Here is a 26,906-nt window from a genome sequence, read left to right as displayed (position 1 = left end):
ACTGCCGGAACCAGGCGTGTCCCACTCCCGGCGGGAAGTCGGATTTCCCATATAACTGCAACAAAAGGGATGCAGCCGGAGATTTCCCCTGCCGACTTCTCCACCACCGCCACGCCCGCCTCATAGGTAAGAGATACGCAAACTTAGCCCCCCCTCCCGGGATAACCGACAATGGGATATGCAAAAGAGACAAGACCGAGTGAGGGGCACACCAAGACTCCACCCAGCTCTGGGAAGAGAATTTATAACAACCCGACCATCCTTCATGAATAAAGCGGAACAAAGCGGCAACATTATAATAGCGAAGATCAGGAAGGTTTAAGCCACCCCTATATTTATCCAAGGCCAAGGTAGCAGAGCTAATCCGGGCCCGCTTATGACGCCAAACAAAAGAGGAGATAAGCGAACGAAACAGACGCACCTCCTTAGCATTAACCCAGAGCGGTATAGCCTGCAACGGATACAAAATCTTGGGAAGGAGGACCATCTTAGTCAAAGCCACACGACCCCAAACCCCCAGGGGGAGGTCTCTCCATTTCTCACACAAATGCCGAATCTCCTCCAAATGACGGAGCACATTATAGCGATACAGAAGCTTGAGATCAGGACTTAAATATACTCCCAGATATCGCATCGGCCCCTTCACCGGAGAAATCTCAAGGCTCGCATGCCAAGCCTCCACCCGGGTGGACCGCAATGGAAGAAGTTCAGATTTATCACAGTTAACTCTCAGCCCAGAAATATCACCAAAGGAGCGGACCAATTCAAGAACCCGCCCCAAATCCCTCCGGGGATGGTCCAGGTAAAGAAGAATATCATCGGCAAAAAGATTAATGCGACTCTCCTGGTCTCCAATATGAATGCCCCGAATATCCGGATCAGCTCGAATCCTAGCCGCCAATGGCTCAATAGCTAACACGAAAAGCAACGGGGACAGCGGACAGCAAATACTCTAGATCCTATTGCGTTCTGGACTCATGCCCCCCAGAAATTATGAAAGCGGCACCTTTAGAATTTAAATTATCACTGATGAAATACTTGGCTTACAACCTAAACAATGGGAAGTTCCTCTCTAATAATGGTCACATTATTATAACCCCGGTTCTAAAAAATCGTAAAGTATCCTCAGCCCTAATATCCAACTATAGACCGGTAGCTTCCATTCTGTTTATTATAAAAATTATGGAGGGATTGGTTCACACCCAACTGATGGGTTATCTTGATCAATTCTCTCTCCTCCATGAAACTCAACTGGTTTTAGGCCACTATTCAGTACGGAGACAGTAATTGCGGCTATCTTAGACAATTTGCACCTACTGTTTAGTAAAGGCCTTAATGCCCTGATAATTCGATATGAGTTCGGCCTTTGATCTAGTGGACCACATGAAACTGCTGCAATGCCTAGATGCCATTGGTATCCGGGATAAGGTGCTGAACTGGTTCCGTGGCTTCCTTATATCCTGCACCTATCAGGTTTGTTTTAATTATGAGCTTTCCGACACCTGGAGTAATCCATCCGGTGTGCCCCAAGGCTCTCCACTATCCCCATTGCTCTTCAACGTCTACATGTCCTCACTGGGCACGAAGCTAACCCAGCTGGGGATAAAACTATTTAGTTATGCAGATGATTTTACGATTATTATCCCATTCACCAATTCTGTCTCCGAAACTATTCCCAAAGCTTCAGAAGCCATAAACATGATGGAACAATGGATGACAAACTTTAGGCTCAAACTTAATTCAGATAAAACGACTTTTTTCATTGCTTCACCACATCCACTTGACATTAAATCACCCCTCTGTATCAATAACCTTAGTTACCCTATCCAGCCCTCCATAAAAATACTAGGTGTAACTCTAGATCAATGCCTAACCATGAAAGACCAAGTAGACTCCTTAATCAGAAAGGGATTTTTTACTCTCTGGAAACTCAGATCCCTTAAAGCTTATTTTTGTTACATCGGTTTTTAGAATCCTAGTCCAATCCCTCGTACTAAGCCTGCTTGACTACTGTAACATCGCCTATTTGGCAATTTCCCCAAAAAATATGCGACGCCTACAACTGTTGCAAAATGCGGCAGTCAGACTAATCTTTGGACTAAAAAAATTTGACCATGTGACACCCTACTACCGGCAGCTACATTGGCTCCCGATGGAGGCACACGTAAAGTTCAAATTTGCCTGTTTCTGCTTTAAAGCATTACACGGACTTGCCCCCAAATACATTACTGACCTTTTCTCCTTCTCAGCCAACAGACACAAGAGAAGTTCACATTCCAGCTTCGTTTCCCCCCCAGTGAGAAGTTGCAAACTGAAAAAACACCATGAATTCCTTCTCTCACACCAAGCAGCATCATGGGGTAAAGACCTAGAACAATTACTTTCGCCCTCTACTTATGAGGAATTTAGGAAATGTCTAAAAACACACCTGTTCCTAAAACATCTTGACAACTGATCCACTTATCTCTTTCCCCTCAATAGCGACCTACTGTCCTTTTGATCACTTTTCTCCTCAACAATGAATTTCCTGTCTTATTACTTCTCTTTCTTCTTCCCCTCTTGAAGTCAGTCAATTTGTACCTTTGCTTAATCTTTTGCAAACCGCATAGACCTTTACGGTATTGCGGTATATAAGCTGTTATTATTATTATTATTATATCCTTAATGTTTTCCTGACTGAGTAAATTTTGCTTATTTTTGTTCTTCAAATACAGGAGTTTTTTGACCTATGATTGTACTTATGGCAGCTTTTGAACTCAATTAGGTGAGCAGCTGAATGCCCCGGGATCGATATTAGTCTGATTCTATTTAATATATGTGTGAGTGACATTAAGTACATAAGTACATAAGTAGTCACCTCCGCCGGGGAAGACCAGAAGTCCATCCTGCCCAGCGGTCCGCTCACGCGGCGGCCCATCAGGCATATTGCCTGAGCAGCGGTCCCTGACTAATTTTATACCTACCTCTACACTTATTGCTAAACCTTCCACTGCTCTTATCTGTACCCCTCAATCCCTTTGTCCTCCAGGAACCTATCCAGGTCTTCCTTGAAACCCTGTACTGTGCTATTTCCTATCACGACCTCCGGAAGGGTGTTCCATGTGTCCACCACCCTCTGTGTGAAAAAGAATTTCCTTGCGTTTGTTCTAAACCTGTCCCCCTTCAATTTCATCGAGTGACCCTTTGTTCTTGTGGTTTCTTTCAAATTGAAAAATCTGTCCTTGTCAACCTTTTCGATGCCCCTCAGGATCTTGACGGTCTCTATCATATCTCCTCTGAGTCTCCGCTTTTCCAGGGAGAACAGCCCCAGCTTCTTCAGTCTGTCAGTGTATGTAAGGTTTTCCATACCCTTAATCAGTTTAGTTGCTCTTCTCTGGACTCCCTCAAGCATTGCCATGTCCTTTTTGAGGTACGGTGACCAGTACTGTACACAGTATTCCAGATGCGGGCGCACCATAGCCCGGTACAGTGGCAGGATGACTTCCTTCGTTCTGGTCGAGATACCCTTCTTAATGATACTTAACATTTGGTTTGCTTTCCTCGAGGCTGTGGCGCACTGTGCCGACGCCTTCAATGTCGTGTCTACCATCACTCCCAGGTCTCTTTCCAGCTTACTGACCCCTAGCATTGATCCCCCCATTTTGTAAGTGATCATCGGGTTCCTTCTCCCTATATATGCATTTCCCTACGTTGAAGCTCATTTGCCACTTTTTCACCCATTCTTCCAGTGTCGTAAGATCCCTTTGGAGATCCTCGCAATCTACCGTGGTTTCAACCTTGCTGAATAGTTTGGTGTCATCTGCAAATTTGATGACCTCACATTTTGTTCCCGCCTCCAGGTCGTCAATGAATATGTTAAACAGGAGCGGTCCCAGCACTGACCCTTGAGATACCCCGCTCGTGACCCCTTGCCAGTCCGAGTAGTGGCCCTTTACACCAACCCTCTGCTTCCTGTCTGCCAGCCAGTTTTTGATCCATCGGTGGACCTCCCCTCGCACCCCGTGATTCCATAGCTTCCTGAGCAACCGCTCATGTGGTACCTTATCGAAGGCTTTCTGGAAGTCTAGGTAAATTATGTCTATGGGTTTACCTTTGTCCACCTGGCTATTTACCCCCTCAAAGAAGTACAGCAAGTTTGTGAGGCACGACCTACCCTTGCAGAACCCTTGCTGGCTCGACCTTAGCTGTCCATTTTTTTCGATATGATCACAGATGCTGTCCTTAATCAGCGCCTCCATCATCTTTCCCGGGACCGATGTGAGGCTCACCGTTTGTTAAAGGATTAGAAGGGAACATTTGCCTTTTTGTAGACAACACAAAGATTTGCAACTGAATGGACTTTGGAAGGAAAGGACAACATAAGAAGTGATCTAAAAAGATGAGAAAAATGGTCTAATATTTGGCAGTTAAAAATTTAATGCACATGTAAAGGGATGCACATGGGGTGTAGAAACCTAGCATTTGCTAGGGGGTGAAAAGCTGATAAGCACAGACTGGGAGAGGGAACTTGGAATGATAGTATTGGATGATCTTAAGGCAATGAAACAATATGATAAGACGGTGACAGTAACTATATAAATGCGAGGCTGCATAGAGAGAGAGAGATCCAGTAGAAGAAAGGAGATATTAATGTCTCTATACAAATCATTGATGAGGCCCTATTTGGAGTATTGTGTTTAGTTTTGGAGGCCATATCTCACTAAGGATATCAAAAGATGAGGTGGTTTAGAGAAAGGCAATGAAAAATGTATGGGGTTCATGCCAAAAGACGAACGAGAAGCTACTTGAATACCTGAATATGTATATCCTAGAAGAAAGGAGAGATTGGGAGGCGGGGGGGGATGGAAATAAGATACAGATTTTTAAATACTTGAAAGATATTACTATGCAAACTAATCTTTTTCACAGAAGAGAAAGTGATAGAACTAGGTCATGAGCTGAGGCTGCAGGGTGGGAGACTTAGGAGCAATAGCAGGGAATTCTTTTTCACAGAAAGGGTGGTGGATGTTTGGGAATGCTCTCATACAGGAGGTTGTGAAGACAAAAACATTGACGTGGGGTAAACACAGAGGATCCAATTAAAGCAAGATGGAATCCAATTAAAGCAAAAATTAAGGGCCTCTTCTATTAAACTGTGCTAGCAGTTTGTAGTGTGGTGAGCCACGCTGAATGGCCCATACTGCTCCTGATGCTCATAGAGTTCCTATGAGCGTTGGGAGCAGCGTGGGCCATTCAGCGCGGCTCTCTGCGCTAAAAATTGTTAGCGCAGTTTGATAGAAGAGGCCCTAAATTATTTTATAGCTGGAGTGAGCTTTGACATTGGCTTCAGAGATTGAGAAATAAAATCAATGCTAGGCAAACTTCTGTGGTCTGTGTCCCGAAAATGGCAAAAACAGATCAGGATCAAACAGTGGCGCACCTAGCATATGTGACACTTGGGATGATCATTTTTAAAAATCTCTATTTGAAAAACATGATTTTTAGTAATAATCTACAACTCGTACAACAAAAGTGTACCTAGGAAAAGGCATAATCTTACACACTGTAGTGAGCACTAGAACATCAATATACCCATTGTAAAACTAAATAAGCTAGATTAGTACAGATCGATCCTATACTCTCAGTGCTAACATAAAACCGTGTCTTGTCATATAGAACACAGAAACTCCCTTGCCCAATATGGACTAAGTAATCACAAAATAAAAATATGTAAACAAAAGTTGAGCTGAACTACCAAGAAGTCAGACTGCATACAATGAAACACCACAGAAACAGTAATGCATGCCCCCTATTATTGTGCAAAATATAAAGATAGCAGATGCAAATTAGAAAAAAGCTGAGAAATAACAATCATCACTTTATAAATTAGCAAATAACAATAAAACAAAAATGGATAAGATATCATTTTATTTTATTTATTTATCATCATTTATTCATTTTTCAACAAAAAACAATTATTGAACAGATCAAGAGCCCAATCTCATTACAAAAATAAAATATCTAAACAAGTTAGGAATCATTACAGCAAAATAATTTTTAAGACTCTTCCATAACCCACATTACAGGAGAGACAATCACACATATCAGAGGGAGTGATATTAAAGCAAAATTTAACTAATCATTTCAAAAATTATTAATAGTGGCTCCTCCCCATTCATTTAAAAAGAGGAGACAAGACTTTTTTAGGTATATTGAAGACTAGAAATGGAATTATGAGACTAAATGATGCTGAGAACTTCTGTGTGGAAAGTGATGAGGAACAAGTAAATGTGCCAAACCAATGCACGGTTCACTGCTGGACCACCAGAGATCTTAAAGGTACACTTTTAACTAATTGGGGAGGTGGGAGGAAGGTGAGAGTTGTCAGAGTTGGCTAGGATGGGAGGTGGGAGGGATCCTTCCTGTCCTGGCCCATCGCTGGCCCACCAGGGATTTTTAAGGTATGCATTTTACTAATCGAGGAGGCGGGAGGGATGTGAGAGTTGTTAGTCAACCAGTACAGGAAACAGGAGGGATCCCTCCTGTCTTGGACCTCTACTGGTCCACCAGGGCTTATGGCAGGCCTGGTGGAGTCCTGTGAGGGATCGGGAGGAAGGGGGGACAGGATGCAGAGCCTGGCAGGAAGGAGGGCTGGGTGTAAAGCCTGGCAGAGCAGGGCACTTGAATATAACCCTTCCTTCCCCCATTTTATATTTGAGTCAACCTTTTTTTGAAGAAAAAAAAGGTTACATTGGTTTATATTCAGGTTGGTTTATATTTGAGTAAATATGGTACTTGTGTTTTGTGTTCTTAGAAGAAAAGTTTGGAGAAGGACCTCAGTTGGCTGACAAAGGTATATAAGGGATTGGAGTAGATATTATTGTTCACGGAAGAAAATGTTTAGGAACTACTGGGAAAAGTAAAACTGAACAAAGCCATGGGTCCAGATGAGATCCATCCTAGGGTATTGAGGGAACTTGGAGAAGTTCTTGTGGATTTGGTTCTGTGGATTGGAGCGGTTCTGTGGGATTGGAGAAGAGCGAATGAGGTCCCTCTTCATAAAAGTGGTAAAAGAGAAGAAGTCGGAAACTACAGGCGGGTAAGCCTCACTTTGGTGGTTGGAAAGATAATGGAAATTCTGCTGAAGGAAGGAATAGTGAACTGTCTGGAATCCATCAGGTTACAAGATCCAAGACAACATGTTTTCCTTAGGAGAAATCATGCCAAATGAGTCGGATTGATTTCTTTGACTGGATGACTGGACAATTGGGTAAAGGGTGTGCGCTAGATGTAGTTTACCTGGATTTCAGCAAAGCCTTTGACACAATTTTTCACGGGAGGCTCATCAGTAAACTTAGTGGGCTGAAGTTAGGATCCAAAGTAGTGATCTGAATTAAAAATTGGTTGACAGACAGATGACAGCGTGATGGTGAAAGGAATTTGCTCGGAGTAAAGAAAGGTGAGTAGTGGTGTTCCTCAGAAATTGGTATTCGGCCCATTCTGTTCAATATATTTGTGAGTGATTGTGAAGGATTAGCTGGAAAAGTGTGTTCTTTTTGCAGATGACACAAAAATTTGCAACAGAGTTGACACACTGAAGGGAATAGAAAACTTGAGAAGAGATCTGCGAATATTGGAAGAATAGTCTAATTTAATGCAAACAAGTGCAGAGTGATGCACTTTGGAATTAAAAATCCAAAGGAGCTGTATATGCTTGGGGGAGAGAAGCTGATATTCTCGGACAGGGGGAGGGATCTTGGTGTGATAGTGCTTGAGGATTTCAAAGCTGCAAAACAATGCGACAAAAACATTGGCTATAGCTAGAAGGATTCTGGGCTGTATAGAGAGAAGAATCGCCAGCAGAAAAAGAGAAGTGTTGATGCCCCTGTACAAGACATTGATGAGGCCCCTTGGAATATTGTGTTCATTTCTGGAGGCCATACTTTGCTAAGGATTTAAGAAAACTTGAAGCACTCCAGAGGAAGGCAACAAAAATGATATTGGGATTGTGCTGAGACCTATGAGAAGAGGCTTGAATACCTGAATATGTGTGCCCTGGAGAAAAGAAGAAGCAGAGGAGATATGATACATAAGTTTATCATACTTGCAGGGTATTAATCTACAAGCAAATATATTCCAGAAACAGAGAGTCGGTAGAACTAGAGGACTTAGTATGAGGTTGCGGGGTGGTGGACTTAGGAATAACGTCAGGAAATATTTCTTCAAGGAGAGGGTGGTGGATGCCTGGAATGCCCTCCCTGTAGAGGTAGTGGAGACAAAACAGTGATAGAGTTCAAAAACACATATATAGGATAGACACAAAGGATCCCTAAATAGAAACTCAAAACTCGATAGATCAAAAACTATAACTTCATTTATGATGCGCAGGAGTGGTGCTTAAATGGAAGTCCCAGCAAGGGGGAGGTGAAGATGATGCCAGACAGATTTCTGTGCTTTGTGTCCAAGTAAATGGTAAGATTGATTGGGAGGGGCTGAAGATAGCTTTGATGGCGAATCAAGCAGTGGGCAGTGTAGACGATACTGGACAGACTATATTGAAAAATAAAACTTTTTTTTGAAAACGTTCCTACTGAGGTAGATAAATTATTGAAACCCCCTCATATGTTGTATCTGCATCTATTGCAGTGAACAGTTTTAAAGCATAGGTATTAGGTAAGTAAGTTATTGGGTTGTAATTTTTGGTAGTGATGGTTGAGTCTCTCTTTAGAAGGATATGCGTTTTTCCTGTTATTACTAGTTGTGGCTGTCTGAATTGATTTGTACAGGTTGTCAAATCATGGTGTAGGGATGTTATTTATTTAATTCAAAAGTTGGGCACATCTGATTACTTTAAATTCCATATTTTTCGCTTCATAAGATGCACTTTTTTTCCACCCAAAAGTGGGTGGAAATCTCGGTGCGTCTTATGGAGCGAAGATACAATTTTTACCCCCATCCCCCACACTGTTTAAAGCACCTGCCGCCTCCCCTCTCCTACTTTCCTTATTTAAAGCACACTGCTGCATCTTTTAAAACACCTGCCGTCAGGCCCCCGCCACCACCATCGTAGTACAGTACCTGGTGGTCCAGTGTGTATCCCTCCCTAGCGGCGCACAGGTCAGGTGCAAGCTTTCCATGCTCTCGCTTGGGCCCGCCCTGCTATCTGAATGGCTGCCGTGAGTTCTCGCAGGACTCGTGAGAATCACGGCAGCCATTCAGATTGCAGCGTGGCGCCAGGCAGGAGTGCGGAAAGCTCGCTCCTGACCTGTGCACTGCGGAAATAGGACAAGACAGCCGTCTTTTTAAAAAAGTACTGGGGGAGCCTGAGATGAAGGATTTTTCTGCCCGTCCTACGATCGGAGATGCCAGTGTGAAAGACAGACCTTTCTTCCTTTTTTCCCCTTTGTTTGTGTCTGGGGTTTCTATGCCTCTTGTTTCCTCCCCCGAGGGCTGGGGTCTCTTAGCTAGTTCCAGCACTGATGCCACATGGATGTGTTGTTGACATGGGGAGGGGGTGGATTTGGGGGGTTGTTGCTTTTGGAGGGTGGGAGATATTGTAACGTTGTGAATATTTGATGATATTATGATTGTCACTTTTCTGATCTTGTTACCAGTGTTGTTGTGAATTTTGTATACTGTTCTGCTTGTAATTTTCTCCTCAAGACACATTGTTTGATCATAAGAGAGGGAGAAGGGGTGGGTGGGGTGAGGGCACTTTCTGTAACCTCTGCTGGTTGATTTAATATATTCTTGCATTCTTTGTATTCTATGATTTTGAATTTTAATCAAAAAAGATTTAAACTTAAAAGTACTGGGGGGTACGGAGGGATGATTAAAAAAGGTACTGGGGGTTGTAAAAAACTGTTAGTCGGCTGGGATGGATTACTCTTGTCCCAGTCTACCACTAGACCACCAGATGGAGGACAGGGTACAAAGCCTAGCAGGGAGGGGGACAGGGTGCAGAGCTTGGCAAGGAGTGTAGGGTTGGGTACAGAGCTTGGCAGGGAGAATTTGGTTCAGAATGTTTTTTTTCTTGTTTTCCTCCTCTAAATCTATAGTGCAACTTATTGTCAGGTGCGTCTTATGGAGCAAAAAGTACGGTATTTGCCTTTTCCACTACATTCCCTGTGTTGGATAGCTATTTTGCTTCTTTGTTGTACTCCAGAACTTTTCTGTTATAGCTTTGCTTGCCAATTGATATAATTGCATTACTATGGTTTTCTTTATATAATTGTTTTCTAAATAATTTATTTTGATATAAAATCACATTGAAAAGGCAGAGCAAAATAGTGTGTTAGAGTGCTCGCAAATATTTATCTTAAAATGGTCAAAGAAAGGGCAACTCTATGGTCTTTTCAGCTGACCCAGCCTGTGCTTCTTCAATGAGTCAAATAGATGAAGTTGTTGTTTATGAAGCAGAGGCATTTGAGATTTTAACTAGAGAATATATCCTGGTATCTTTCCAGAACATTTGAAAACATCTAACCCCGAGAACTGGAGACATCCGATCATCCCTGCTCTTGGTATAGCACTTGGAGAGACATTCATATGGTGCTGTTGGATAATGTTTTGGAGTTGACACTTATTGCAGCTAAGGGGGTCAATGATGGTCTTTATGTCTGTTTGCAGAAGCTAATTAGTAGCACCAGACAGTGTGTGTTCCAGAGTATCTGTTGAAGTTTTGAGGGATCAGAGGACCCCTTCAGAGATTTCTAGATCTTAGGTAGGCTTATCAGTCAGGCCAGAGTTCCATCTTATGTGCTGGTTGCCTTTTCATTGGAGTCCACTTGGATGGCGATTGAAGAGTTGAGTAAGTTCCTCTTAGGCCAACTGTTACAGATACAAGGTTGTATTGTTGCTCATGGGACTAGACTGTTCCAGTAGATGTCTAACTTGACTTTGTGGACATATGACTGAAAATTTGATTCAAAATGAATCTATACTGATTAAAGACATCATTTTTGCTTAGGAAATTGGAGGACTTAGAACATCTGGCTAAAAAGAAGAACTTCTAGTTTGTGAATTTCCTTAGGTCACATAAAATTTCTTATAAGGAGATGTTCTCAACATACAGTATATACAGGAGAATTTTCAAACACTTCTGGATTCTTTTATTCTGAGGAAGTGTGCCTCCGTTGGAGAGTTTGCTTGAACTGTCCCTGATTTATTTAGGTAGTTTGAATTTGACAGCTTTCTTAAGAGAGTTTGAGAGGGCCTCAGTTTTTTTCATGCTAATATATTTGTTTTGCAGTGGACCAGGATTTGGTGTAAAGATTGTTATTCTAACATAGGGAGGTCTGTTTTTGAATCCTAAAAATCGGTATTTTTTCAGCTATAGCTGGATCTACTACTTAAGAGGTGGAAACAATTCTTCCCTGTGTGACTAAGGCTACTACAAATTAGGGTTATACAAACTTTGAAAGATATTATTTTTATCAAGTTCTTTTATTTGTTTTTCTAAATTATAAGATAGCTTATGGGTCTCTCTGAGTTCTAGGCTAATTACTATATCAAGCCAGAGATTTATGACTTGATTCTCTTTAGGACGCCAATCTTGATGGATGCCTAAGAGATGGCCACTGATCACATGTAAGTCACCCATCGGTGTCCCAAAAAGAACTGCATCTACATCATGAACAGATGCCTTAAGTGTAGGCCAGCATTTTGCAGGCCTACATTTAAGGCGTCTGTCTCATGCCTACGGAGACACATAGGGATGCTTAAGCACGCTCAAGGCCACTTCCGGGCAAATCCACACCCACTCCCTGCCTTGGGCTTGCTTAAGTGTCTCTATGCGTCTCTGAAGATGTGCTACAGATGCCTACAATGTAAGTGTCCTTCCTCAGACAAATTTTTAAAAAAGGTATGTCCCGATTGGCTGCTAGACTGTGGTAGGACTCCTACCGCCGCCTGCAATTGGGACACTCGTTTCGAGAATCAGGCCCCTAATGTCTGCCTCTCCAGATAAAGAAGTGATGTCTTCTTTACTTTAATCCATGTTGCATAATTATCTTTCAAAGTATGATTATCTTTTTCCTTCGGTCTACTCTATCAACTTTGATTTTGCATTTTATGGCTCCTTAAACTTGGAATTCACTGCCGAAACAACTGAGGGAAGAGCAGTCATTAAACAGATTCAAAGGTTTATTAAAAAGCTTTTTGTATAAAGACACATATGACACATAGGATTCATAAGAGGCTTTGCTTATAATTTCTTCCTGTCCTCATGTTTTGACCTTTTATTGTTATCTTTCCTAGTCTAATTGTAGTTCCCCCCCCCCCCCACATCCCTCCTATTTAATTAGTAGCTTACTAGTTGTGATCGTCTATGTCAGTGTTCTTCAACCACCGGTTCATGGACCGGTGCCAGTCCACAGAAATTTCCTACCGGTCCACAGGGCTGGCATGTGCATCAGGCCCAAAACAGTGTTTTTCAACCGCCAGTCCATGGTGCGATTGATGTGGCGTTATCTTCGAGCCAGCTCCCTCTTCCTCACTGACTCAGTGCACAAAGCCACAGGCAGTGGTTCCTATGCGCATCCTGTTCCTGAACCGGAAGCCTTCTCTTTGACGTCGCAATGTCAGAGGGAAGGTTTCCAGATGAGGCGTGGGACGCGCAAGGAGCTGCTGCCCGCAGCTTTGTGCACTGCATCAGTGAGGAAGAGGGAGCCGGCCTGAAGATAACACCGGGGGCAGCATAAAATGGCCAGGCGGGAGCAGGCCAGAAGGTAAGGTATAGCATGAAAGGAGGGAGACAACAAAGGTAGGGGGAATGATTTTATTTTTGAATTTTGTGATTGAATTATGTCAATTTTGAGAATTTACATCTGCTGTCAGTGTGCTTTAATTTTGTGGTTAACCATTATCTATTGTTAATAAGATTATATTGTGTATATCTATGAAAAATGAATGGAAAAAATAGTGTTACAATTAGTACTATTATGGGGGCGAAGTCTGGGGTGGAGATTGGGTAGAGATGGGCGGGGTCTTACCTACGACTTAGCCCAGTGTTCTTCAACTGCTGGTCCGCGGACTGATGCCGGTCCACAAAATAATTCTTTTATTTCTGCCGGTCCACAGGAGTAAAAAGGTTGAAGAACACTGGTCTAAGTCATTGTTATTGATTTGTCTGTCTTCCCCATTTTTATATTGTACATCGCTTTGAATTTCTTGAACTTGCAATACGGTCAAAATTTTTAATAAACTTGAAACCTGAAACTTCTCTGGATTTTGAATCTTTTTATTTCCACCGCCTTTTGTGCTTTCCTATCCCCATCCTTTTTTTTATTTTATGAAATGATGTAATCCTTGCTATTCTCCTATCGTACCGTATGTCGTCCTCCCTGTTGTCTTTGTTATTCATGTTTGCTCTCCCTATTTTAGCGATGTTTTTATGTAAACTGCTTAGGAATTTTTAAGCGATATATCAAATCATAATAAACTTGAAACTTGGTTCTTATGTGGGAGATTTGTACCCGTTTTCAGATTTTTCTAACGGTTCTATGCACGTATAAATAATTAACCCCTCCTTTTACTAAGCTGCGACAGAGGTTTCTAATGTGGCCCAGAGCGCTAAATGCTCGGACACTGCTCTGATGCTCATAGAATTCCTATCATGGCTTAGTAAAAGGGGGGGAGGGTAAAAGAAATGATCTTTGTATACCTGTCTCCAAAACTTTTGTGCTTCTACTGCTTTTTTTCAATTTGTTATGCAATCTCTTATTAATAATTTTTTTTTTCTATTTTAAAGGTCCTGAGGCAAAACCGCTTAGATGATGATAATTTACGTCAGGTGTCTGTAAGAAGATTCAAATCCTTTTATCTGTTTTCGTTCTCTGCGATAAAGGAAGAGAGAACGGAGGAGCCCCCTGATTCTGCTCCTTGGTTTCAGTGTACAAGCACCTTTTATCCTGAACACAGTCTCTTTCTAAGGTACCTTGTTTGCTATTGTATATATCTTGCATAGAAATATAGTACCATATCTATCACGGTCTAAAAGCAGTGTATTCCTGTTACATTGATTAATTTGAGAAGGGCGTGTTATGATTCAACCAATGCGAGTTTCCAAGAGGAGAATATTCATAAATAGAAATTTTGTTTTAACAGGAAACTGAGTAGCTATTGATTTACTTGCTACTGACAGTCATAGTTGCCACAACTTCTTAACACAAAACTTGGCTCCTCGATGCAATATGCAAATGGAATGCAAATTACTATTGTATTAAAAAAAAATGTGTACTGTCAGAAAAAAATGTTACACATTCAGCAGTAATAGTTCAGCCATTTGCTATATTGAAAAGTAAAATGTATCCTTTCCTTTCAGTGCATAAACTAATTATTGCTAAAGCATTGATAGGAGGGGAGACATTTAAAAAAAAAAAAAAAAAAAAAGCTTTCTCCCTCATAATGATTAGTGCACTGATTCGAGAACTTGGGGAACTGGGTTCAGTTTCCATTGTAGCTCCTTGAAACCCTTAGTAAGTCACTTAACTCTCTATTGCCCCTGGTACAAGAGCTGAGAGTTTGAGCCTACTAGGGACAGAGAAAATACCTGCCTATAATATATGTAAATCACTTTGGTTTCACCACAGAAAGGTGGTATATCAAATCCATGACCCTGTACCCCTGACCCTGGTGCCAGAGAATGGATGATTTATACTTTTTTAATTATTGTTCTCTCTTCAGTTACTGATCATCAAGTATTCACCAGTTTTTCCAGTAGTGCTGCCCAGGCCTGGAGACAGACAGCATTGGTTGGTTCTTAAGTGCTGCAAGACCAGATTAACTAAAGAGGAATTTATTTATTTATTTGTTCAATTTTCTATACTGTTTTCTTGAGGGAACTCAGAATGGTTTACATGAATTTATTCAAGTACTCAAGCATTTTTCCCTGTGTGTCCTAGTGGGCTCACAATCTGTATAGTGTACCTGGAGCAATGGGTGACTTGCCCAGAGTCACAGGGAGCAGTGTAGGTTTGAACCCACAACCTCAAGGTGCTGAAGCTGTAGCGCTGCTCTAGAAATCATAATGTAGTAAGAGTGAGCCAAGTATGGGACAATCAAGCCATTGTGATATCACTGATGAGGTAGGCTCTTAGGCATTGGTGGAATGAGGCAGTATGACATCACAATCTCAGCTCTGGTAGTCAGAGGCTGAAACTTTTCACACTATTTGTTCAGTTTTCTAAACTGGTCTCCCAGGGGAGCTCAGAATGGTTTACATGAATTTTATTCAGGTACTCAAGCATTTTTCCCTGTCTGTACCTGGGGCAATGGGGGGATTATGTGAGTTGCCCAGGGTCACAAGGAACAGCATGGGTTTGAACCCACAACCTCAGGGTGCTGAGGTTGTATCTTTAACCACTGCACCACACTCTCCCCTCAATCTGCAAAAGGAGAATATAGATCAAGTTTATTAAAATTTTGATTAAACGCAAATCAAGATTTCTAAGCTTTTTATAAGTTATATTAAACGGAGGGAGACATAATTTGCCAAATTTCCACTGAACAAACATTTGACTAACAGAAACAGGTAGGAAAGGTGGGAGAACTACAAATTTAAAGAAAAGAATACCAAAAAGGGAGACCACAATAGGAAGGGGAGGCAGTTAGAATTATCAAAGACATCTGTGCTGGTTCAGATGCAGAATTGTCTGGTGCCCAGCATTTGAGGACCAACTTTGCCCGTTCCTGATTTTCTTTTACAACAACACTTACTAAATACAAATAAATCATGCGTTATTGACTAAGATTACATTCAGCCAGGATGATCACAGCCGGTTAAGACACAGAAAGAAGAAAGGGTACTGGCCTAGGAAATAATCATAGAACTGGATAATAGGCAAGACCCCAGTCTGAAATGCCAAGATATCTGTTATCCCAGGACAAGCAGGCATGATATTCTCACATGTGGGTGACGTCATCTACGGAGCCCCGATGCGGAAGCATTTTCAAGCAAACTTGATTGAAGATTTAAGTTTGCTCTGCTGCTCCACGCATGCGTGCCTTCCTGCTCCACTAGGGGGTGCATCCCCTCGTGGTCTCCAGTTCAAAATTTTCCGCGAGCCTAGAAGACGTGTTTTTCAGGCTCTGCCCCAACTGCCTTCTAGCACCGCGATTTTTTCTTGTTTTTTCACGATTAAGTCGCTGTGCGCGAATTCCTTACCTTTTTACTTGATTCCTGCTTCGTTTTCAACGACCCGGAGGCTTCCGGGTCCCCGTGGCCGCGTGGCTAATCGAGCCGCGGCTACTTTCGATTTAATGTCCCGGCCTTTGACCGGCTTTAAAAAGTGCACCCGGTGCGAGCGGCTTCTTTCTCTCACAGATCCACATCGCCAGTGTATCCTTTGTCTGGGGGCAGCTCATCCAACCGACTCCTGCCCCCAGTGTGCTATTTTCCAAAACCGGGCCCTCCGCCGAAGAAAAGCCCGCATGGCGGATCTCTTCACCCCGGACCAACCCTCGGCCTCGAGGTCGGCCCTGGCCTCGGCCCCGGCCTTGACCTCGGCCCCGGAAACCTCGGCATCGCCTCGAGACTCGACCCTGAAGCCCTCGGGACAACAGAAAGCCTCGGCTCCGGGTAAGTCCCCTCTTCCCTCTTCAGGTTCTGTAACAGCGAAGAAGCCAGCCTCGGGGACAACGGCGACGCATGGCGGAAGCCCCATGCTTACAGCCCCGTCTAAGCCCTCCAAGCCTTCGGGCCGTGCCTCCACCACACGGGAATACTCTGATATGAGGTCGCCCCCGGTGGAGCGCACCGAGGCAGTGGACATGCCTTCGATGCTGTCCGTGCCCGTCTTCCAGGACCTACTCCGAGCGATGATCACGTCGGAGCTGTCCGCTGCAATGGCCCAGTTTCAATCGGCCTCGACCTCGAATGTGCCAGACCAGCCTGAGCCTCACACCGAACAACCTCGAGGAAAGGTGCGCAACCCTCGCTGCATCCCATCCTCCTCGGACTCCTCGCCGAGACGCCCGAGACGTTCCCCCTCTGCGGACCGCCGAGGGGCAAAACGTCGGGCTAGAACGACAGAAACCTCGAACCGCCGTACCTCCAAGAAGGCCCGAGGTTCACCAACCCTACGAGGCCGTTCTCCCACACCTCGTACAGGACCACTAAGGGTGGCTGAGTTATCACTCTCCAACCCGCGCATCCTCCGAACTCCCCCCTCGGACGCATTCTCCGAGGGAGTCCGGATCGAGGTCACCAATCCGACATCGATCGGTACCCCTAACCCCGGCATCGTCTCCGAGGGGCTCCTCGAGACGCCGAAGATCGACAACCCCGGAACACTCTCACAGTGCTTCCCTAGCCTCGGAGCATGGATCAGAGCATGAACCTCGATACTCGAGGGAAGCCTCCTTATCCTTCTCCACCCGACGAAGATCTCGTTCCCCGACCCCGCACGGGGCCCCGGGGACATCTCGCCCATCCTTCACTCGCTTTGTCCAAGACATGGGCCACGCATTGGACTTAGACCTCCAGTCCGACTCCAGATACTCTAAGGAGTACCTGGCGGAGCTGGATATGCCATCACTGCCCAGAGAGTCCCTTCGCTTACCACCTAACCCGGTACTCCAACAGGCCTTCTTCAGGAACCTGGAGACCCCCTACATGGTCACGGCCGTACCCTCCAAAATGGAGGCCAAGTACCGCACATTATCCCAGGACAAGCAGGCAGGTATTCTCACTAGTGGGTGATGTCATCCGACAGAGCCCCGATACGGACATCTTGCAAGCATGTCTTGCTTGAAGAAACTCAGAAGTTTCGAGATGCCCGCACCGCGCATGCGCCAGTGCCTTCCCGCCCGATGTACCGGGCGCGTCTCCTCAGTTCTTTTCTTTCCGCGGAGCTGAGAAGTTCTCTTCAATTCTGCGCTGACTGAAATTTCAGTATTTTGCCTTCTTTCCCCGCGTTTTATTGTTTTACTTACTTTCTTTGACTTTTATTTCTATTTAAAAAAAAAAAAAAAAAAAAGTTACAATTATTTCGTCCGGCGGTTCGGCCGGGCCGGCCTCGTGGCTGCGACCTAGCTCCTTCGACCTAGCAACGTCACTTTTCCGGCCTATGTCCCGGCCTATCACCGGTTTTAAAAAGTGCAGCAAGTGCCAGCGTGCGATTTCGTTGACGGACCCACACCGGCGCTGTCTTCAGTGTCTTGGTCCAGAACACGTTCCGAAATCGTGCCGGCCTTGTTCCACGCTCACAGCGCGCTCTTTTAAACGGCGCTGCTTACTTTGGGAGTCCATGTTTAAGATGGAGTCTTCTAAGGAGCCATCTGCTTCGACCTCGACAGATGTTTCACCGGTCTGTTCGAAGCCTGCATCTGCGACTCATGCATCGAGCATCGTGAAGCCAGCATCGTTCACACCGGCTTCTGCATCGAGTTCAGCATCGGTTCCTGCTCCCGTCTCCTCGGTTCAGGTACCGCCTTCCACTGTTCCTCCCGTGGTCATAAAAGTGCCCAAAGCTACCAAGCAGAAGCACTCGACCACGAAGGAACGCGATGACCGTGCAGGAGGACCCCCTTTCGGTGCGGATCCCTCCATATCGGCATCGCTTAAATCCCTGCTCGAAGCTCAATTTGTTGAGCTCATGCGGACGATGGGACCGAGGCTTATCGCTAATATTCAGGGCGATACTACGGTCCCGGTCCCGGAGAGCGGTCCGCCCCCTCCTCCTCCTCCTCGTCGTTCGATTTCCCTGCTCGACGAGGGGGAGCGGCGGAGGGCGGCGGAACCCACTAGGCGGGCTTCCCTTTCTGACATGCCGCCTTTAGAGCCCATTACACCTCCACGTCACCAGGGTACTACATCGGCCCCTGATAATCGGAGTCCTGGGCATACTGCATCGCAGGAGGAGTTCTTTCGCACTCCATACCAGACTTGGGTGGCACTGCGTGAGTCGGCATCGTTGCCTCCCATGCGCTCCACTGCATCGAGTCCAATCCATTCCTTCGAGGCTTCAAGGGATCGATCGATGCATCGAAGATCACGTTCCCCATCCCGGCATCGGGAGGGGCATCGATCTCGACATTCTTCTAGACACTCCTCGCGTCATTCAGAGGTGTCTCCACAGAAGAAAATGCAGCGTATGGGATACTCATCCTCAGATTTATCCCAGCCAGAGGGACCGGAGTATGAAGAACCATCTACCTCATACTCTCCATGCCGCTCCCAGCTCTCCCTGGAACCGGAGGCTTCCACGTCTTCTAGTCCGTCTCGCCGGCCGGCCTTGGCGGACCAACTTTCCTTTTCATCCTTTCTCAGACAGATGGCGGATGACTTGGATGTGACCTTAGATACTGGGTCGAAGTACTCTAAGGAGTATCTGGACACCATGCATTTACCTCATCCTCCGGCGGAGACACTTCGGCTTCCCCTGCATAAGTTACTTGACCAAACTCTCATGCGGTGTTTGGAGACACCGTATTCCATACCTGCGGTACCTAGCAAGTTGGATGCTCGATACCGCATCGTGCACCACAAGGGGTTTGAGGGAGCTCAACTCTCTCATCAGTCCCTCCTAGTCGAGTCTTCCCTTAAACGTTCGCACCCCTCCCAAGTCTACGCTTCCGTGCCTCCTGGCAGGGAAGGGAGAACGATGGATAAGTTTGGTAGACGTATCTATCAAAATTCAATGATGGCGACTCGAGTGCTCAATTACAATTTTTTCTTCTCGTCCTATTTGGATTTTTTCTTGCCGGTACTCCGCAAGTTCACACCTTTCATCGATGCTGAGGCTCGGTTTGAGTTTGAGGAGGTGGTGGCGACCCTGTCCCAGTTGCGCCTCCAATTGATGCAATCCTCCTATGATGCTTTCGAGCTCTCGGCTCGTGCTGCGGCCTGTTCGGTCGCCATGCGTCGACTGGCTTGGCTTCGCACCATTGATATGGATCCGAATCTCCAAGACAGACTTGCAAATGTGCCTTGTGCGGGAGCGGATCTGTTCGATGAGTCTGTCGAGACTGTTACTAAAAAACTGTCAGACCACGAAAAATCTTTCCAGTCTATCATGAGGCCTAAGCCTAAACCACAACAGTCTCGTCCTTCTAGACCGCCTATAATCTACCAAAGGCGTTATCAACCGAGGCAGGCCCCTCCTGCGAGACAGCCTGCAAAGCGACAGCCGCCTCAGAAGACTCAGCAAAAGCCTCAGATGCCGGCTGCTCCCAAGGCTACTCAGCCTTTTTGACTCTCCTCCAGGGAGCATAACCGATCTCGTTCTGTCTACCCCATATTTTCCCATAGGGGGTCGCCTCCATCATTTTTGTCATCGATGGGAGGCGATCACCACGGACCTCTGGGTCCTCTCCATCGTAAGAGAGGGATACTCTCTTCATTTCCAACGGGTCCCCCCGGACCATCCTCCAAGAGAGTATCCTTCCAACTCCACACAGACCGCTCTTCTTCTCCAGGAAGCTCAGGCTTTGCTCCGGCTTCGGGCCGTCGAGCCGGTACCGATGGATCAACAAAACCAGGGGTTTTACTCTCGGTACTTCCTGGTCCCGAAGAAGACGGGCGATCTGCGTCCCATTTTGGACCTTCGGGTCCTCAACAAGTTTTTGGTCAGGGAACGGTTCCGCATGCTGACCCTTGCCTCTCTTTATCCCCTAATCGAGCAGAACGATTGGTTATGCTCTCTGGATCTCAAGGAGGCCTACACTCACATCCCGATTCATCCGGCCTCCCGCAAGTTCCTCAGATTCCGGGTGGGACATCTGCATCTGCAGTATCGAGTGCTTCCCTTCGGCCTATCTTCGTCGCCCAGAGTCTTCACGAAGTGTCTGGTAGTGGTGGCCGCTGCACTCCGGAACATGGGTCTCCAGGTGTTCCCATACCTCGACGACTGGCTCATCAAGGCCCCGTCCGCTCCCAAGGTCATTTCGGCGACCTTGACTACCATTTGTTTTCTGCAGAGCTTGGGCTTCGAGATCAACTTTCCAAAGTCCCATCTTCAGCCCACCCAGTCTCTCCCCTTCATAGGGGCTGTCCTGGATACCATTCAACTTCGAGCATTCCTTCCTCCTCCACGCTTACATGCTCTCCTTCTACTCTGCCAGTCAGTGTCTTCTCGCCAATCCATCTCAGCGAGACACATGATGGTCCTTTTAGGCCACATGGCATCTACAGTTCATGTGACGCCTTTTGCCAGACTACATCTCAGGATCCCTCAATGGACTCTGGCATCTCAGTGGACTCAGGTGTCCGACCCGTTATCTCGTCACATTGTGGTCACTCCTGCTCTACGGCAGTCTCTTCTCTGGTGGATGACCTCTTCGAATCTATCCAGAGGTTTGCTGTTTCATTCTCCTCCCCATCAGAAAGTTCTAACGACCGATTCATCGAACTATGCATGGGGGGCCCATCTGGATGGTCTTCGCACTCAGGGGTTCTGGACCAGTGCGGAACGACTCCATCAAATCAATCTTCTGGAGCTCAGAGCCATCTTCAATGCTCTCCAAGCTTTTCAACATCTGCTTCACGACATGGTGGTCCTTATTCGCACAGACAATCAGGTCGCCATGTATTATGTCAACAAACAAGGGGGCACGGGCTCGGCCCCTCTTTGTCAGGAAGCTCTTCGAGTCTGGGATTGGGCGGTTCGCCACAACACCTTCCTCAGAGCAGTCTACATTCAGGGGAAGGACAACGTCTTGGCAGACAAATTGAGTCGTCTACTTCAACCTCACGAATGGACGCTCCACTCCGACCCCCTTCATCAGATCTTTGCTCAGTGGGGGACACCTCAGATAGACCTCTTTGCAGCCCCCCACAACTTCAAGCTGCCTCAATTTTGCTCCAGGATCTACACTCCTCATCGCCTAGAGGCAGATGCTTTTCTGCTGGATTGGAGCAAACGTTTCCTATATGCGTTTCCTCCTTTTCCTCTCATTCAAAAGACTCTAGTCAAATTGAGATTAGACCATGCCACCATGATTCTGATTGCTCCTCGGTGGCCCAGACAACCTTGGTTCTCCCTTCTACTTCAACTCAGCAGCAGGGAGCCAGTACTTCTTCCAGTGTTTCCTTCACTACTCACTCAACATCAAGGTTCACTACTTCATCCCAATCTGCAGTCCCTCCACCTGACAGCTTGGTTCCTTTCAACATAACTCCTCACCAGTTCTCTCATGCAGTGAGGGAGGTCTTGGAGGCTTCCAGGAAGCCTGCTACTCGACAATGCTATTCCCAAAAATGGACTAGATTCTCTTCCTGGTGTATTTCCAATGCCACGGAACCTCAGCGAGCTTCCCTATCTTCTGTATTGGATTATCTTCTACACCTGTCCCAGTCTGGCCTCAAGTCTACCTCTATACGAGTCCACCTGAGTGCTATTGCGGCTTTCCATCAGCCTCTACAAGGGAAACCTTTGTCTGCTCATCCTGTGGTTTCCAGATTTATGAAAGGACTTTTTCATGTCAACCCTCCTCTCAAACCTCCTCCTGTGGTTTGGGATCTCAATGTTGTCCTGTCTCATCTTATGAAGCCTCCGTTTGAACCTCTCAACACGGCTCCACTCAAGTATCTCACCTGGAAGGTGGTTTTTCTAGTGGCCCTCACGTCAGCTCGTCGGGTCAGTGAGCTTCAGGCCCTAGTGGCGGATCCACCGTTCACCGTATTCCATCATGACAAGGTGGTTCTCCGTACTCATCCAAAATTCTTACCTAAAGTGGTCTCTGAATTTCACATCAACCAATCCATCGTGCTTCCGGTGTTCTTTCCAAAGCCTCATTCTCATCCTGGAGAATCTGCTTTGCACACTCTGGACTGTAAACGTGCTCTAGCTTTCTACTTGGATCGCACAAAGCCACACAGAACTGCTCCTCAACTTTTCGTCTCCTTTGATCCAAACAAGTTGGGACGACCGGTATCGAAGCGCACCATCTCCAACTGGATGGCGGCTTGTATCTCTTTCTGCTATGCCCAGGCTGGATTATCCCTTCCCTGTAAGGTCACAGCCCATAAGGTCAGAGCAATGGCAGCCTCTGTAGCCTTCCTCAGATCGACACCGATTGAGGAGATTTGTAAGGCTGCCACTTGGTCCTCGGTTCATACATTCACCTCTCATTATTGTCTGGATACTTTCTCCAGACGGGATGGACAGTTTGGCCAAACAGTGTTACAAAATTTGTTCTCTTAAGTTGCCAACTCTCCCACCATCCCATTGGGGTTAGCTTGGAGGTCACCCACTAGTGAGAATACCTGCCTGCTTGTCCTGGGATAAAGCAATGTTACTTACCGTAACAGTTGTTATCCAGGGACAGCAGGCAGCTATTCTCACGTCCCACCCACCTCCCCTGGGTTGGCTTCTCAGGCTAGCTACCTGAACTGAGGAGACGCGCCCGGTACATCGGGCGGGAAGGCACTGGCGCATGCGCGGTGCGGGCATCTCGAAACTTCTGAGTTTCTTCAAGCAAGACATGCTTGCAAGATGTCCGTATCGGGGCTCTGTCGGATGACATCACCCACTAGTGAGAATAGCTGCCTGCTGTCCCTGGATAACAACTGTTACGGTAAGTAACATTGCTGTACCTTACCCGGGATTCGAGCAACCACAGCTCTCCCACCAATCGCTGCTAGTGGAATCCTCCTTGAAAAAGGCTCACCCGTCCCGGGTCTCAGCAGCGGTCCCCCCAGGCCGAGAAGGCCGAACCCTGGACAAGTTCGGCAGGAGACTATACCAAAACGCAATGATGGCCTCTAGGGTGCAAAGCTACACTTTCACCTTCACATCATACCTCAAACACCTCATTGGACTATTGAGAGCCTTTGAGACTGACCTACCGGCCTCCCGGCAGGGAACGTTCGGCCTACTTTTAGAGTCCCTCTCCAACCTGCGCCTTCATCTATTCCACGCGGCCTACGATGGCTTCGAACTCTCCTCCAGAGAAGCAGCCTTCGCTATCGCCATGCGCCGACTAGCTTGGCTGCGCCTGGTCGACATGGACCCCAACTTACAGGACCGGTTGGCTAACCTCCCCTGTGTGGGAAAGGAATTGTTCGATGACACTATTGAGGCGGCGACAAAACGCCTCTCCGAACATGAACGCTCGTTTGCCGCCCTTGTCCGGCAAAAGCCCAAACCGCCAGCGCCCAGGCCATACAGGGCCCCTCCGCGCCGCTACCCACAAAAGTCCACCCCTGCTTTCTCGCGGCCCCCACCCAGACGTCCGCAAGCCCATCACAGGGCCATGCCCAAGTCTCAACCACCCGCAACCACCAAACCATCCCCGTCCTTTTGACGGGACACGCGGAAGGGGGCGGGCCCCCTCCGCCATAGTCCCAGGCCGCCTTCCCATCGGAGGTCGACTCAAAGCCTTTTACCCTCGCTGGGAACAACTCACGTCGGACACATGGGTCCTTGGCGTGATCTCATCAGGGTACTCTCTCAACTTTCGGGCCATTCCCCCGGACAATCCCCCAAGGAATTGCCCTCCCAACTGGACTCAGCTACCTCTACTCCTCTCCGAAGCTCGAGACCTGCTTCGCCTGAGAGCAGTGGAGAAGGTCCCCCCCGACCAACGGGGGAAGGGCTTCTACTCCCGTTACTTCCTGGTACCGAAAAAAAACGGGAGACCTACGCCCAATACTAGACTTGAGACGCCTCAACAAATTCCTGGTACGGGAAAAGTTTCGGATGCTCTCACTACCAACACTCTACCCCCTGATCGACGAGGGCGACTGGCTCTGCTCCCTCGATCTCAAGGAGGCGTACACACATGTCCCAGTGCACCCTGCTCACCGCAAGTTTTTGCGTTTCCAAGTAGGGGACTGGCACCTACAATACCGAGTCCTCCCCTTCGGACTAGCATCATCACCTCGGGTCTTCACCAAGTGCCTCGTGGTGGTAGCAGCAACCTTACGCTCCCAGGGCCTCCAGGTATTCCCCTACCTGGACGACTGGCTAATCAAAGCCCCTTCCAAAGAAGGGGTTATCTCAGCGACCCAACAGACTATTACCTACCTACAAAGTCTGGGGTTCGAAATAAACTTCCCAAAATCTCAACTACGCCCCTCGCAGTCCCTACAGTTCATCGGGGCCACGCTGGACACGGTTCGCCTCCGTTCCTTCCTCCCCCCTCCGCGCCTGGAGGCGTTAGTAAGTCTGAGCCGAAGGATCTCTCGACTGACCTCAGTATCAGCCCGACAGATGATGACCCTCCTGGGCCACATGGCCTCCACCATCCATGTCACACCCTTCGCCCGCCTCCATCTGAGAATCCCTCAATGGACCCTGGCGTCTCAATGGCGTCAAGACCGGGACCCGATCGACCACTCCGTGACAGTGACTCCTTCATTGCAACGATCACTCCGCTGGTGGGCCGACTCTTCAAATCTTTCCAAAGGTTTGCTCTTCCTCACCCCACCCCACAGCAAGGTACTCACCACGGACTCGTCGGAGTACGCTTGGGGAGCCCATCTGGACGGCCTACGCACCCAAGGAATGTGGTCAGCACAAGACCGCCGCTGCCACATCAACGTGCTAGAACTTCGGGCCATCTACCTCGCAGCTGTAGCCTTCCAACATCTGCTCCGCGACCGAGTGGTTCTCATCCGAACCGACAATCAAGTAGCGATGTACTACGTAAACAAACAAGGGGGCACAGGGTCTTGGCCCCTTTGTCGGGAAGCCCTGCGCCTCTGGAAATGGGCAATCTCCAACAACACCTTCCTTCGGGCGGTGTACATACAGGGAGAACAAAACTGCCTGGCGGACAGACTCAGCCGCCTCCTCCAGCCACACGAGTGGTCACTACACTCTCAGGCCCTACGAGGAGTGTTCGAACGGTGGGGGACGCCTCAAATAGACCTGTTCGCGTCCCCTCACAATCACAAGCTGCCTCTCTTCTGCTCCCGGATATACTCCCCGGACCGGCTCGAGGCCGACGCCTTCCTCCTCGATTGGGAGGGAAGGTTCCTGTACGCGTTCCCGCCGTTTCCTCTGATACTGCGGACGCTTGTCCACCTGAAAACAGTACAAGCCACCCTGATCCTGATTGCCCCTCGCTGGCCACGCCAGCCGTGGTTTTCCCTTCTACTTCAACTCAGTGTCAGAGATCCACTGCCTCTGCCTCTGTTTCCCTCTCTACTGTCACAGGGTCAGGGTTCACTGTTACATCCCAATCTTCAATCTCTTCATCTGAATGCTTGGTTTCTCTCCCCCTGACTGCTCTCCCCGTGTCTCAATCAGTCAAGGAGATATTGGAGGCCTCCAGAAAAACCTCGACGAGAACCTGCTACTCCCAAAAGTGGACCAGATTCTCAACCTGGTGCTCCTCCCACAGCCAGGACCCGGTGTCGGTCCCCGTCCCCCTGGTCCTTGACTATCTACTTCAACTATCTCATTCCGGCCTAAAGACCAACTCCATTCGAGTACACCTCAGTGCGATTGCGGCCTTTCATCAGCCCCTGGAAGGGAAAGCCCTCTCGCTCCATCCCTTAGTCACTCGCTTCATGAAGGGCCTGCTGAACGTCCACCCCCCTCTCAAACCTCCCCCGGTGGTTTGGGACCTTAACGTGGTTCTGGCTCAACTAATGAAACCTCCATTTGAGCCCCTAGACAAATGCCATCCAAAATTCCTCACTTGGAAGGTAATTTTCCTACTCGCGCTCACGTCCGCACGGCGGGTTAGTGAGCTACAAGCTCTGGTAGCGGACCCACCCTTCACGGTAATCCATCACGACAAGGTGGTACTCCGCACCCATCCAAAGTTCCTACCTAAAGTAGTGTCTGATTTCCATCTCAATCAGTCCATTGTCTTACCTGTGTTTTTTCCCAAGCCCCACTCTCACCCCGGAGAAGTGGCGCTCCACACTCTTGACTGCAAAAGAGCGTTGGCCTTTTACCTCCAACGCACTCAGCCACACCGGAAAGTCCCACAACTGTTTTTGTCCTTCGACCCAAACCGGTTAGGTCACCCAG

The 26,906-nt window shown here is 47.2% G+C and overlaps 1 protein-coding gene across 1 annotated transcript in view; it reads left to right on the top strand.

Moving 5' to 3' along the window:
* The window catches only part of CAMKMT (calmodulin-lysine N-methyltransferase), a 688,167-nt gene that overhangs the window by 22,414 nt on the left and 638,847 nt on the right, over window positions 1–26,906 (top strand). The window contains exon 2 of the mRNA XM_033936811.1: window positions 13,730–13,911. Within this exon, the coding sequence (XP_033792702.1) occupies window positions 13,730–13,911 (182 nt within the window). The remainder of the gene's footprint in view (window positions 1–13,729; window positions 13,912–26,906) is intronic.

Source organism: Geotrypetes seraphini, chromosome 3 (genome assembly GCF_902459505.1).
Source record: "Geotrypetes seraphini chromosome 3, aGeoSer1.1, whole genome shotgun sequence".
Lineage (NCBI taxonomy): Eukaryota > Metazoa > Chordata > Amphibia > Gymnophiona > Dermophiidae > Geotrypetes > Geotrypetes seraphini.
The sequence above is the reverse complement of the archived record's forward strand: the minus strand, read 5'-3'. Positions and strand labels throughout refer to the sequence as shown.